The sequence below is a fragment of the Tachyglossus aculeatus genome, chromosome 14, assembly GCF_015852505.1.
Source record: "Tachyglossus aculeatus isolate mTacAcu1 chromosome 14, mTacAcu1.pri, whole genome shotgun sequence".
Lineage (NCBI taxonomy): Eukaryota > Metazoa > Chordata > Mammalia > Monotremata > Tachyglossidae > Tachyglossus > Tachyglossus aculeatus.
In genome coordinates this window covers 19,484,699-19,498,465 of record NC_052079.1, presented here as the reverse complement: position 1 = coordinate 19,498,465, position 13,767 = coordinate 19,484,699, and the positions used below count along the sequence as shown (strand labels likewise).

The 13,767-nt window shown below is 44.4% G+C and overlaps 1 protein-coding gene across 2 annotated transcripts in view; it reads right to left on the bottom strand.

Annotated features, from left to right (window-relative positions):
- KCNMB4 (potassium calcium-activated channel subfamily M regulatory beta subunit 4) overlaps positions 1-13,767 on the bottom strand; it is a 53,379-nt gene that overhangs the window by 26,828 nt on the left and 12,784 nt on the right. Inside the window, exon 2 of one of the 2 annotated variants that reach the window (XM_038756440.1) lies at positions 1,776-1,903. The exons of the other annotated variant lie outside the window; for it this stretch is intronic. Coding sequence (XP_038612368.1) covers positions 1,776-1,903 — 128 coding nt within the window. The remainder of the gene's footprint in view (positions 1-1,775; positions 1,904-13,767) is intronic. 2 annotated transcript variants of the gene reach the window in all.

Sequence of the window (13,767 nt, the reverse complement as noted above, 5' to 3'; positions counted from 1 at the left end):
GAGCTCAGACATCTGCACAGACTCTTCTTTAACATACGGAACACGGAAGATACGTGACGAGATTTCCAAGCTGCCACCGCCACGACCATATTCCAAGAAACGGAAAATAGAGCTAACAGCAAACGCGTTCTACGGGCCATAATGCTTTCCGTGGCTGACAATCGCCCGGCTATATTTTATCTGGACTGACTCGGTTCACCATAGGCTCCTGGATCTTAACACAGCTTCAAACTACAGCAGGTCGTAATAGGTACAACGACAACAATAATTGCGGTAATGGAGTGCTGACACTGTATGGAGTGCTGGGATACCTTGGACAGAGTCCCTGTCCCACGCGGGGCTCACAGTCTCAATCCCCATTTTACAGATGAGGTAATTGAGGCCCAGAGAAGTGAAGTAACTAGCCCAAGGTCCCACATCATCAGCAGCAGCAGCAATCGTATTTATTGAGCGCTTACTATGTGCAGAGCACTGTACTAAGCGATTGGGAAGTACAAATTGGCAACATATAGAGACAGTCCCTACCCAACAGTGGGCTCACAGTCTAAAAGGGGGCTCACAGTCTAAAAGGGGGCCCACAGCAGTCAAGTGGTGCAGCCAGGATTAGAACCCAGGTCTGTGCTCTATCCATTAGGCCACGCTGCTGGGGACGTGTCTGTCGACTCGGTTGTACTGTACTTTCCCAAGCACTTAGTACAGTACTCTGCATACCCTAAGCGCTCAATAAATTCCACGGATGGATGGGTTGATGGGAGGCTTGAGTGTACTAAGTGCTTGGGAGAGTACAACAGAAGCAAGAATCAAGGGAAGGACACAATAAATCATTTTTCTCTCCACTTGATTCTCGCTTGGGTTGTGGAATACAGTGAAAACAGGAGGAGGAACCAGGATTCAGGAGGTAGTACAAATATATCAGGATGGAAGAGCTGAAAATAAAACTGAATGCAAGGCTGACTATATAAATATACAAAGAAATAAAAATATACACATGTAGATAAATGCTAAGGGTGGGTGTTGGGTTGATGTAATTAAGATGTTGTGAATTACGTAGCGTAGTGGAAAAAGCACAGCCCTGGGAGACGGAGGAGGTGGGTTCTAATCCCAGCCCTGCCACAGGTCTGCTGTGTGACTATGGGCAAGTCACTTAAGCTTCACTGTGCCTCAGTTTCCTCATCTATAAAACGGGGAATTAACACCTGTTCTCTCTCTGTTTGGACTGTGAGCCCCACTGGGGGACAGGGACTTTGAACAGAGCCTTTAGTAAAGTATCTGCCCCTTGGCGTGCTACATAGAGCACGGGCCTGGGATTCAGAAGGCCTGGGTTCTAATCCCGGCTCCGCCGCGTGTCTCCTGAGTAACCTTGGGCAAGTCACTTCACTTCTCTTTGCCTGTTATCCCATCTGTAAAATGGGGATTAAGACTGCGAGCCACACACCACACGCCACTGTGACCTCGGGCAAGTGACTCGCCCAAGGTCACACAGCAGTCGAGTGGCGGAACCGGGATTAGAACTTCTCTGTGCTTCAGCTTCCTCAACTGCCAAATGGGGATTCAATACCTGTTCCCCCTCCTCTTTAGGTTGTGAGCCCCATATATCCAAAACGACAGGGTCTGTGTCCGACCTGATTGACTAGTATCTACCCCGGTGCTTAGAATGGTGCTTATCACATAGTAAGCGCTTAATAAACAGCATGAAAATTAAAGGAGTGGAGAGAGAGAGGGGAAAAGCAGGAGACCAGCGATGTCTCAGAATGCACAGGCATTCGGTGACTTACCTCTGATACTGATTAAAATAGCAAGTGAATGGTTGAGAACCAATTTCATCTTTCCAGTACTGCTGCCAGTGCAAAACACTTTCTGAGTTCTTCTGGTTTTCTCTCTCACAAGGAGGAATATATGAACACTGGCAAAAAAAAAAAATAAAAAGAAGAGAAAGTAAAATTATTCAACTCCAAACCTGGATAGAAAAATTTCTAGAAAATCGATCCATCAGTTGAGCGCTTACTGTGTACACAGCACTGCACGAAGCTCTTGGTAGAGTATGGTACAATGAAGTTGGTAGACAAGTCAGTGCTAAGCGCTTAGTACAGTGCTCTGCACACAGGAAGTGCTCAATAAAGACGATTGAATGAATGAATGAAAGTCCCTGCCCACCATAAGCTTACAGACTAGAGGGAAATCTGAAAGTCTAGAAAATCTGATCTAAGGGGAACACACCGACACATGGTCAGGTCTGTGGGAAAATAAACACATATATTTTTCCTTGTCTTCTCTTACGGTGTCGAGTCGTTTGCGACCCATAACAACTCCATGGACACATCTCTCCCAGAATTCTCCACCTCCATCTGCAATCATTCTGGCAGTGGATCCAAAGAGTTTTTCTAGGTAAAAATACGGAAGTGGTTTACCATTGCCTTTTTCCGGGAATTAAACTCGAATCTCCGCCCTCGACTCTCTCCCATGCCGCTGCTGCCCAGCACGGGTGAGTTTTAACTTGTAGCAGATTGCCTTCCATCATCATCATCAATCGTATTTATTGAGCGCTTACTGTGTGCAGAGCACTGTACTAAGCGCTTGGGAAGTACAAGTTGGTAACATATAGAGACAGTCCCTACCCAGCAGTGGGCTCACAGTCTAAAAGGGGGAGACAGAGAACAAAACCAAACATACTAACAAAATAAAATAAATAGAATAGATATGTACAAGTAAATAAATAAATAAATAGAGTAATAATAAATAAATAGAGTAATAAATAGAGTAATAGTTCCACTCACTAGCCACTAGCCACTGGCCAAGCTAGGAATGGAATGGGTAGGCCTCTGCTTGACTCTCCCCGCCCTGTAGCCGAGACTGGTAGAGTCCTGGAAATTCTCCAGGTGCCATTCTGAGAGGAGTTGTTTTTCCTAGAGGGACAGAAACGGACACAAGTGTGGCCTATCCCAGGGACACTTCCTGATGGTCTGAAGGATGATCGGGAAGGACCACTGGAAATGAACTAACTGAGCCCCCCTTCCCTACCCCTCTAACCTTCCTCATATCGGGTCAATCGGCACCATTTCACGCAAGTCCCATCCCGGGAGAGGAAGAGCAAATGGTGGGAATTGTGTCTCCCTTAACCTGACTGGCTGGGCGGCTTTAGGGAAGAGTTAACTCTGAGATTTTATCTCCTTGGCTAATGCATTACCTTGGTTTTCTAGCTCTTGAGGTGCTTGGGCCATCATTTGATTAACTGACTGAATTCCCCATTGCACTCTCTAGACCTCTCTGATGTCAAGATGGAATGCCTTGATTTGTTCAGACAGTCTGTATCCTTCAGCCTTTCTGTAGGCTGAAGGAACTGTCAAAGTGCAGTCCTTGGATCATAATCAATTAATTATGGTATTTATTAAGCGCTTACTATGTGCCGGGCACTGTACTAAGTGCTAGGGTATATACAATCAATCAGGTTGAACACAATCCCTGTCCCATGTGGGGCTCACAGTCTCAATCCCCATTTCACAGATGAGGTAAATGAGGTACAGAGAAGTGAAGTGACTTGTCTAAAGTCACACAGCAGACAAGGGGCAGAGCTGGGATTAGAACCCAGGTCCTTCTAACGTCCAGGCCCAGAGCTGTTGCTCCCAACCCTGCTTTACTGAGCGTCGAGTTCAAGGGGAGCCACAGACAATCATGGCACCTTGCAAGTCTGGCCTTACCTGTGGCCAAATGTTCTCTGCTTTGTCAAGTTTCTAGAAAAGAGTACAGTGCTCTGCACATAGTAAGCGCTCAATAAATACGATTGATGATGATCCAACAATGCTGGGTCTTGTTCTACTCCTTCATCTTACTTTCCCTACCCCGCCATTTTAAGTAGCATGTCACTTTGGGGGCCAAGAAGGATCCAAATTTGTGACTTGTAAAGGAAAGGTCACCCTGACTCGCTCCCTTTACTCACCTCCCTCCCAGCCCCACAGCACTTTTGTAATAATAATAATGATAATGATGGCATTTGTTAAGCGCTTACTATGTGCCAGGCACTGTACTAAGTCCTGGGGTGGATACAAGCAAATTGGGTTGGGCTTAGTCCCTGTCCCACATAGGGCTCACAGACATAATCCCCATTTTACAGATGAGGTACCTCTGGCACAGAGAAGTGAAGCGACTTACCAAAGGCCACACAGCAGTCAAGCGGAAGAGTGAGGATTGGAACCCATGACCTTCTGATTTCCAGGCCCATGCTCTGACAACTGTGCCATCTGGAATTAATTTAGCTGTTTCCCCCTGTAGACTGTAAGTCTACTGTGGGCAAGGAAATATCTATTTATTGTTATACTGTGCTCTGCCAAGCATTTAGTACAGTGCTCTGTCCACAGTAAGCTCTCAGTAAATGCGACTGAATTAAATAAGTGAAAATCCCGTGAAAATCTCTACACATGGTAGCCTCGGCCCTCCTCTGAAGATAGAGGAGTCTGCTAGAAATAGAGGGGTCATTGTAGTGAGAACTGACATAAAGCAGTGTCACTGACTGGGACAGATCCAGGCCTGAGAGGTCAAAGGACCTGCGTTCTTATCCCGGCTCTGCCGCTTGCCCGCTGTGTGACTTTGGGCAAGTCATTAAACTTCTCATCTGTTAAATACGGATTGAGTATCTGTTCTCTCTCTTGCTTACATGTGAGCCCCATGTGAGGAGCAGAAGAGTCACTGCCTGCATCTTGCGTAGGCTCCTCATCACAAGGTACTGAGTTTGAGTCCCTTTAGCCCCAAGCTTCCCCGCTGCATTTGAAATAATGGGGCCTAATCTTTTCAGTTGATCCCGTGCGGATCTGCTCCATAATCCAGACCTCATTACCTTCCCCAGATCTGTTATTCCTTCCTTCGAGGGGGAGGTGACCACTCCATCCGTTACTCCTTGTGAGTGTATGCCTGTGTTGTATGAACTGTATTAACACTAAAATCCCTTCTTTCCTTGTAACAATAATGATAATAATTGTAGTGTATAAAAGCGCTAACTCTGTGTCAGGCACTGTAATTCACCTGTCTGTTATTTGTTTCGTTTTGTTGTCTATCTCCCCCTTCTAGGCTGTGAGCCCATTGTTGGGTAGGGACCGTCTCTGTATGTTGCCGATGTGTACTTCCCAAGTGCTTAGTACAGTGCTGTGCACACAGTAAGCGCTCAATAAATATGATTGAACGAACGAACGAAAATGTGAGACAGAGACTCTGGCTGACCTGTTTAACTTTCATCTACCCCAGCGCTTACCACAGTGCCTGACACAGAATAGGAGCTTAACAAAACCACTATTATTATTGTTCTATTATCTTCATTACTACAGGAAAAAAAGAAAGCAACTAGCCGAGGAAAAATCCAATAAGAATGTATTAAATGTGATATTAAATAACAATGGGAAACGTCTTACCTATATACCTACACATATATGAAAGTGGGAAGATACATGCACATGTATCTTCTCCGCCTTTTAGACTGGGAGCCCACTGTTGGGTAGGGACTGTCTCTATATGTTGCCAACTTGTACTTACCAAGCGCTTAGTACAGTGCTCTGCACACAGTAAGTGCTCAATAAATACGATTGATGATGATGATGTATTTGAGTTGAAGAATAATGCTTCTAACTGGGAGTGTAGCTGACAAGACCAATATGTGTCTGATAATAATAGTCACACTCTGTGCACATAAAGACTGTCCGTTACTGCCGTGTTGCATAGTGGCTAGAGCATGGACCTGCTACTCTAGGGTCACGGGTTCTAATCCCGGCTCCGCCACTTGTCTACCGGGTAACCCTGGGCAAGTCACTTCATTTCTCTGGGCCTCAGTTACCTCACCTGTAAAATGGAGATTTAGACTGTAAGCCCCACATGAGACAGGGACTGTGTCCGACCCACTTAGTAGAGTGCCTGACACACAGTAAGCGCTTAATAAATAGCGTAACTTTTATTCATTATTATTATTATTTGTTAGCCACAGCGTAGAGGGCCGTGTTGATTTCTCCCTGTGAAGTCTCTGCTCCAAGATATCTCGTCTCTCCCTGGAATAAAGGGGAGGCCTTCCCTCTCTCTGTCACACTGTCCTCGGGGACAGGGAAGCCCCCTCTATCATCAACGAAGGCCGAGCCTCGTTTCAGTGGGGAAAACTTAATACACCGAGAGCAGATCCAGAGGAACTGATGCCTGTGATTGTGGATTGGAGTGTGTTATTGGCAGTTGTGTGTCCCCTGAGGCAATGGGGGAAAAACACAAAATCATTTGCGGGATAAAACCCGTTCATGACCAAAGTGACTCTAATGCCAGTGCTAAAGCTGAGCACTTTCTACATCAAGGAGAAGATCTTGTCCAGAGGCTTGAGAAGCCTCATGGTTTAATGCACAGAGCTTGGACCTGGGATTCAGAAGGACCTGGGTTCTAATCCCGGCGCCACCACTTTTCTGCTGTGTGACTTTGGGCAAGTCACTTCAGTTCTCTGGGCCTCTGTTCCCTCATCTGTAAAATGAGGATTATGACCGTGAGCCCAGTGTGGGACAGGGATAGTATTCAACCGGATTACTCTGCATCTACCCCAGAGCTTAGAACAGTGCCTAACACATAGAGCTTAAAAAATACCACATATTATTATTGTTATTATTCAAGGCACTAGGCCAACCCTGTCCCACAGTATTTCCACTCCTTGCATACCTCCCATGCCTAGCCATAAATGCTCCAACACCTTCTTTCCATCTTTCACAATGGCCACCTCTTCCCCAACTCGTTCTTTTCTCTCCTCTCAAACTAACTGAATTCATTCGTTCATTCAATCAATCAATCACTCGTATTTATTGAGCGCTTACTGTGTGCAGAGCACTGTATTAAACACTTGGGAAGTACAAGTTGGCAACGTATAGAGACGGTCCCTACCCAACAGTGGGCTCACAGTCTAGAAGGGGGAAACAGAGAACAAAACAAAACATATTCACAAAATCAAATAAATAGAATAGATATGCACCAGTAAAATAAATAAATAGAGTAATAAATATAAACTCTCCAACACCTTCTTTCCATCTTTCACAATGGCCCCCCCACCTCTTCCCCAACTCGTTCTTTTCTCTCCTCTCAAACTGAATTCATTCATTCATTCATTCAATCAATCAATCAATCATATTTATTGAGCACTTACTGTGTGCAGAGCACTATACTAAACACTTGGGAAGTACAAGTTGGCAACATATAGAGATGGTCCCTACCCAACAGTGGGCTCACAGTCTAGAAGGGGGAGACAGAGAACAGAACAAAACATATTAACGAAATCAAATAGAATAGATATGTACAAGTAAAATAAATAAATAAATAAATAGAGTAATAAATACGTACAAACATATATACATATATACAGGTGCTGTGGGGAAGGGAAGGAGGTAGGGTGGGGGGATGGAGGGGGGAGGAGGGGAGCACTTTTTTTGAGCACTTACTGTGTGCGGAGCACTGTACTAAGCGCTAATTGAATCTCACTCCCAGCCCTAACCCAGTCTTTAACTTCCTTCAGCACCCAAATCCACCAGACCAAAGCTCTCCCCTCAGTGAAAACCAACCTCCTCCAGGAAGCCTTCTCAAAGTAATTCACATCACAGTTGTGATGTGAACCCAACACCCACTCTAAGCAGTTATATACATTTAAGTACAATTTAATTTACCTGTCATATATTTATCATGCACTGGCAAAGCAGTGTGGCTTAGTGGAAAGACCATGGGCTTGGGAGCCAGAGGTTGTGGGTTCTAATCCTGGCTCTGCCACTCGTCAGCTGTGTGACTTTGGACAAGTCACTTAACTTCTCTGGGCCTCAGTTACCTCATCTGTAAAATGGGGATTAAGACTGTGAGCCCCTCGTGGGACAACCTGTTTACCTTGTATCTACCCCAGAGCTAAGAACAGTGCTTGGTACATAGCAAAGCCCTTAACAAACACCATTACTATTATTACTATTATTAAATTACTTCTTCTCAATACATAATAATAATAATAATGGCATTTATTAAGCACTTACTATTTGCAAAGCACCATTCTAAGTGCTGGGGAGGTTACAAGGTGATCAAATTGACCCACGGGGGGCTCACAGTCTTAATCCCCCATTTTACAGATGAGGTAACAGGCACAGAGAAGTTAAGTGACTTGCCCAAAGTCACACAGCTGACAATTGGCAGAGCCGGGATTTGAACCTATGACCTCCGACTCCAAAGCCCGGGCTCTTTCCACTGAGCCACGCTGCTTCTCCACTGCTATACCCTTATTCTTCCTCCTGCTCGATTTATAAATGACTTTTCTCTTTCTCTCCCACTAGGGAACATGTGTCTTGCTTCTGCTGTGCTCTCCCAAGGGCTTAAGGAGATTAATACAGTATTTAACACTCACTGGGGACTCAATAATCCCATTAGCTGTAAGAAAAGGGTTGATTTGAGACATACTGTCAAGAAAGAAATGGCAACTTTTAGCAAACAGAATGAAGTTAAAAGACAGCAGAAAGTCAAAGCGATACGGCGTGGCTCCGTGGAAAGAGCCCGGGCTTTGGAGTCAGAGGTCATGGGTTCGAATCCCGACTCCACCGCAAGTCTGCCGTGTGACCTTGGGCACGTCACTTAACTTCTCTGAGCCTCAGCGACCTCATCTGTAGAAATGGGGATGAAGACTGTGAGCCCCACGTGGGACAACCTGATCACACTGTATGCCCCCCAGCGCTTAGAACAGTGCTTGGCACATAGTAAGCGCTTAACAAATGCCATCATCATCATCATCGAAGCTGACATCCAGGTTGCCTTGCCAACTTCAGGCCCAGAAAGAGTGGCAGGATTTCAATCCATCAATCGATGGTTTTCATTGAGCACTAAATGTGTGCAAAGCACAGTAATGAGCACTTGGGATAGAGGTGGTAAGCACATTCCCTACCCACAAGGAGCTTATCGTCGAGAGGAGCTTAAGAGTCTACAGGAGGAGCTTATTCTAGAAGAGGAGCACACAGTGTGGGGAGCAAGCATTGTTCGCGGAGGAATTCAGGATCACAGCCCTCAGGGCCTTCCCAACACAGGAATTTCCAAGCCTGATAAGGAGCTACTGTATGAGCAACTCGGGACCAGGACTGAAGAAGTGGGGTTGGGATCCCTCCAGGTAGGATGTTTTAGATGGTAGGTGGTTCCGAGAAGGAGCATGGCATAATGGATAGAGCCCGGGCTTGGGAATCAGAAGGTCATGTGCTCACTCATTCATTCTATCATGTTTATTAAGCGCTTACTGTGTGCAGAGCACTGTGCTAAGTGCTTAATCTTGGCTCCGCCACTTGTCTGCTGGGTGGCCTTGGGCAAGTCACATCAATTGTCTGGGCCCCAGTTACCCCGTCTATAAAAGGGGGATTAAGGCTGTGAGCCCCACATGGAACAGGGACCTGACCAACCCAATTTGCTTGTAACCACCTCAGTGGTTAGTAAAGTGCCTGGCACATAGTAAGTGCTTAAGTAAGTCTAAAATACGATTGATTGATTGATTGATTGTTCTCCGTCTCCCCCTTCTAGACTGCGAGCCCACTGTTGGGTAGGGACTGTCTCTGTATGTTGCCAGCTTGTACTTTCCAAGCGCTTAGTGCAGTGCTCTGCACACAGTAAGCGCTCAATAAATTTGATTGATTGATTGACCAGGAGGAGGCTGGGAAGGGGCCAAGTCTCCCCCTCCTTCAGCCCTCCCCACCTGCTCCATCCGGGACCTACGTCTGTCTGTCTGTCTGTAGTATTAGTATTATTTTGTGTGTGTGTGTGTGTGTGTGTGTGTTTCATGCTATTCATTATATGATAGCCCACTGTTGGGTAGGGACTGTCTCTACATGTTGCCAACTTGTACTTCCCAAGCGCTTAGCACAGTGCTCTGCACACAGTAAGTGCTCAATAAATACGATTGATTGATTGATTGCTTAATAGATACCATAATTATTAGTATTATAATTCTGCGGGAAAAAGCTTAAGAGCACATTGGAGGTTCACAGTATGGTCTTACTATCCAAATAAACCTAGAGAGCTAGAAAAGTAAAGGCATTTCTCCTACAGTGGAGTAGTTAAATTCGGGCAAACTCCCATGCTTTCCAAAAATCATGTTATCTCAATCATTTCAGAGAAAATACGGAGTTAGGGAGGAAATGGGTCAAAAATTGGAAAGAGTACATAGCTTCTATCATACTGGGTGAAAATCAAGACGGCTGTGGAAGACAGAAAAGACTTCTGAAAGAGAAGACTTCTGAGAAGCAGCGTGGCTCAGTGGAAAAAGCACGGGCTTTGGAGTCAGAGGTCATGGGTTCAAATCCCCGCTCCGCCAATTGTCAGCTGTGTGACTTTGGGCAAGTCACTTCACTTCTCTGTGCCTCAGTTACTTCATCTGTAAAATGGGGACTAGATTGTGAGTCCCCGTGGGACAACCTGATCACGTTGTAACCTCCCCAGCGCTTAGAACAGTGCTTTGCACACAGTAAGCGCTTAATAAATGCCATCATTATTATTCTGAAACCTAAATTCAAGCTCGTTGAAACTTCAGCTGAGCTTTTGTAGTTCCCCTGTTTCTGACATTTTTCTCTCACCTGACATTTACCAGTGTCCATTAGCGTCTCAAAAGGATTTAATTGGCACTGCCTAAAATGAATTTCTAGTAAACAATAAATGTTAAGTACTGGCCATGTCAATGAAAGATGGATAAAGGAATTTCCAAAAGGTCCTAACAACTGTTGGCAACAGAAATCCTGAATCTGGCCCATCACCTTAAAGCCAATTCACTATCCACACTCTTGTTATGATAATTATGTTCTCCGATTCTTCCATCATGTTCTAGGGGAAAGTGGATAGAGCCCAGGCCTGAGAGTCAGATGGACGTGGGTTCTAATTCCAGCTCCACCACTTGTCTGCTGTGTGACAGTGGGCAAGCCACTTCACTTCTCTAGGCCTCAGTTACCTCATCTGTTAAATGGGGATTAAGACTGTAAGACCCATGTGGGACAGTGACTGTGTCCAACCCGGTTACCTTATTTCTACCACAGAGTGTAGTACCGTGCCTGGCAAAAATACCACAGTTATTAACAAATACCACAGTTATTATTCAGAGTACTCAATGAAAACATGCACAACAGCAAAATAATAATAATAATAACTGTAGTATTTGTTAAGTACTTATTGTTTGCCAGGCACTGTACTAAGCACTGGGGTGGATATAAGCAAATCAGGTTGGACGCAGCCCCGGTCCCATATGGGGCTCCCAGCTTAGATCCCCATTTTACAGATGACATAACTGAGGCACAGAGAAGTGAAGTTCTTTGTTATATGTTGCCAACTTGTACTTCCCAAGCACTTAGTACAGTGCTCTGCACACAGTAAGCGCTCAATACATACGATCGATTGATTGATTGATTGATTGAAGTGACTTGCCCAAGGCCACATGGCAGACAAGTGACGGAGCTGGGATTAGAACAATAATTATTATTATTATGGTATTTGTTAAGCACTTACTATGTGCGAAGCACTGTTCTGAGAAATGGAGTAGATACAACGTAATCAGGTTGTCCCACATGGGACTCACACACTTAATTCCCATTTTACAGATGGGGTAACTGAGGCACAGAGAAGTTACGTGGCTTGCCCAAGGTCACACAGTAGAAAATGGCAAAGCCAGCATTAGAACTCAAGTCCTCAGACTCCCAGGCATGTGATCTTTCCACAAGGCCCTGCTGCTTTTCCAGTTTTGTTTACAGATACCCTGAGCAAACCGTATAAATCGCTTTAGAAGTACAGGTCCAGTGCAATTTATTTCGGCTGCATTTATTTCGGCTGCATCTTATTTCACGGCTCACCTATGAACTTAGATCTGTATTCTTTAAGCACTTGATATCCATCCCACCCTCAGCCCCAAAGCACTTACATACACATCCATACTGTATTTATACAATACAATATGTATTATGTATATGTATTTATACAATCTGTCACCCCCTCTAGACCATCAGCTCCTTGTGGATAGGAAATGTGTCTGTCAAGTCTGTTGCACTGTAGTCTCTCAAGCACTTAGTACAGTGCTCTTCATACAGTAAGTGCTCAATAAATATGACTGAATAAATACTCTTGATTGATCTCAAGAACAGACCAAAGTGTGATCTGTCATAAAATCAATTGGTTTGTTGAATGATAATGGAAGTTCAATTTTCATATATAAAAACCCAAATACTTGAACAATTTAGTCCTCTTATTTAATCAATACATTTCTAAAACGAGGGCCTAACATTTATGTTTTTTATAGAAATAAAAACATTACTGCATTTCTCAGATAAGGCCACCTTATCCTTCAGACGGAATGTTTAAAGCCTCACAGAACTTTTATGTCTCATATTTATGTTGTTAATTTTCCACTTTGATGCTCTGGAAAATCAAATAAACATCAACCAAACATCACTGAAGGGCAAAGCGTTAGAAATTAACGAGAGAAAAATAGATACGCCGGAGATCGTATATGGATTTGGATGATAAATGTGAATAAAATTTTTTAAAAGTAGCTATGGAAGTTGAGTGTTCATATTATTCCTCGCAATCTGAGAAAGTACCCACTTCCACGACTGTCAGAAATATCAGGTAACTACTAATGATCCTGTTGTGTCCAAGTTTAGTCTGCAATAATCCGTAAAAGGACACCGATCAGATGGATCAAAGTTTCTAGGATTACTTCAATATCCCTCGCAGATGAGAGAATTAGGGGAGAACCCGATGTCACCGAAAGCGTCAGGACTATGGTTGATATCTCCTTCTCCAATCAATGATTTTGTGAAGTCATGACATTCAAATCAGTTACGTCAGAGATTTCAAATCTAATGTTTAGTAGAGTACTGGGCATATAGTAAGTTCTTAACAATACCATTATTATTAATCAATACTATTATTCTTATTATAAGGAAAACCTCAGCTAGATCTGGGCCCTTCCAGGCACTGTTCTAAGCGCTGTGGTAGATATAAAGTAATCGGGTTGGACACAGTCCATGTCCCACATGGGACTCACGGTCTTAATCCTCATTTTGCAGATGAGGGAACTGAGGCACAGAGAAACGAAGTGACTCACCCAAGGTCACCCAACAGACAGGTGGCAGAGCCGGGATTAGAACCCATGAGCTTCAGATTCCTGAACCCGTTCTCTGAGCGCTTACTATGTGTCAGGCACTGTACTCAGTGCCGAGATAGATACAGGCTGATCAGGTTGGACACGGTCCCTACCCGACACGGGGCTCACGGTCTTAATCCCCATTTTATAGATGAGGTAACCGAGGTCAAGAGAAGTGATGTGACTTGCTCAAGGTCACACAGCAGACAAGTGGCGGAGCTAGGATTAGAACTCAGGTCCTTCTGACTCCCATGCCTGGGCTCTACCCAGTAGACCACGTCTGGGGAGTGGATCACTAGACCCTTGCCCCAAACAAGACCGCTGTACTAGAGCTTAGTACAGCAGTCTGCACAAAGTAAGGGCATGGAGAAAATATAAAGGGGAATAAACCCTTTTTAGTCTTTTAAACTGCTATTGTAAATCATTCTCTGATAACCACCCCACCTACAAACTGCATTGTTAAACGCCACCGTGCTTAAAAAGACTATAAATAGGGTCTCAGTAACTAAGTTCCATTTTGTTGTCAGTGAATACATTTTATCTGATTTTGCCACTGAGGAGGTTATACAGATCTGTTAAACTCTCAGTTCGTACCAATGGTAAAGAACAGACTGAAGTGCCTGGAATATGCTTTGGCATAA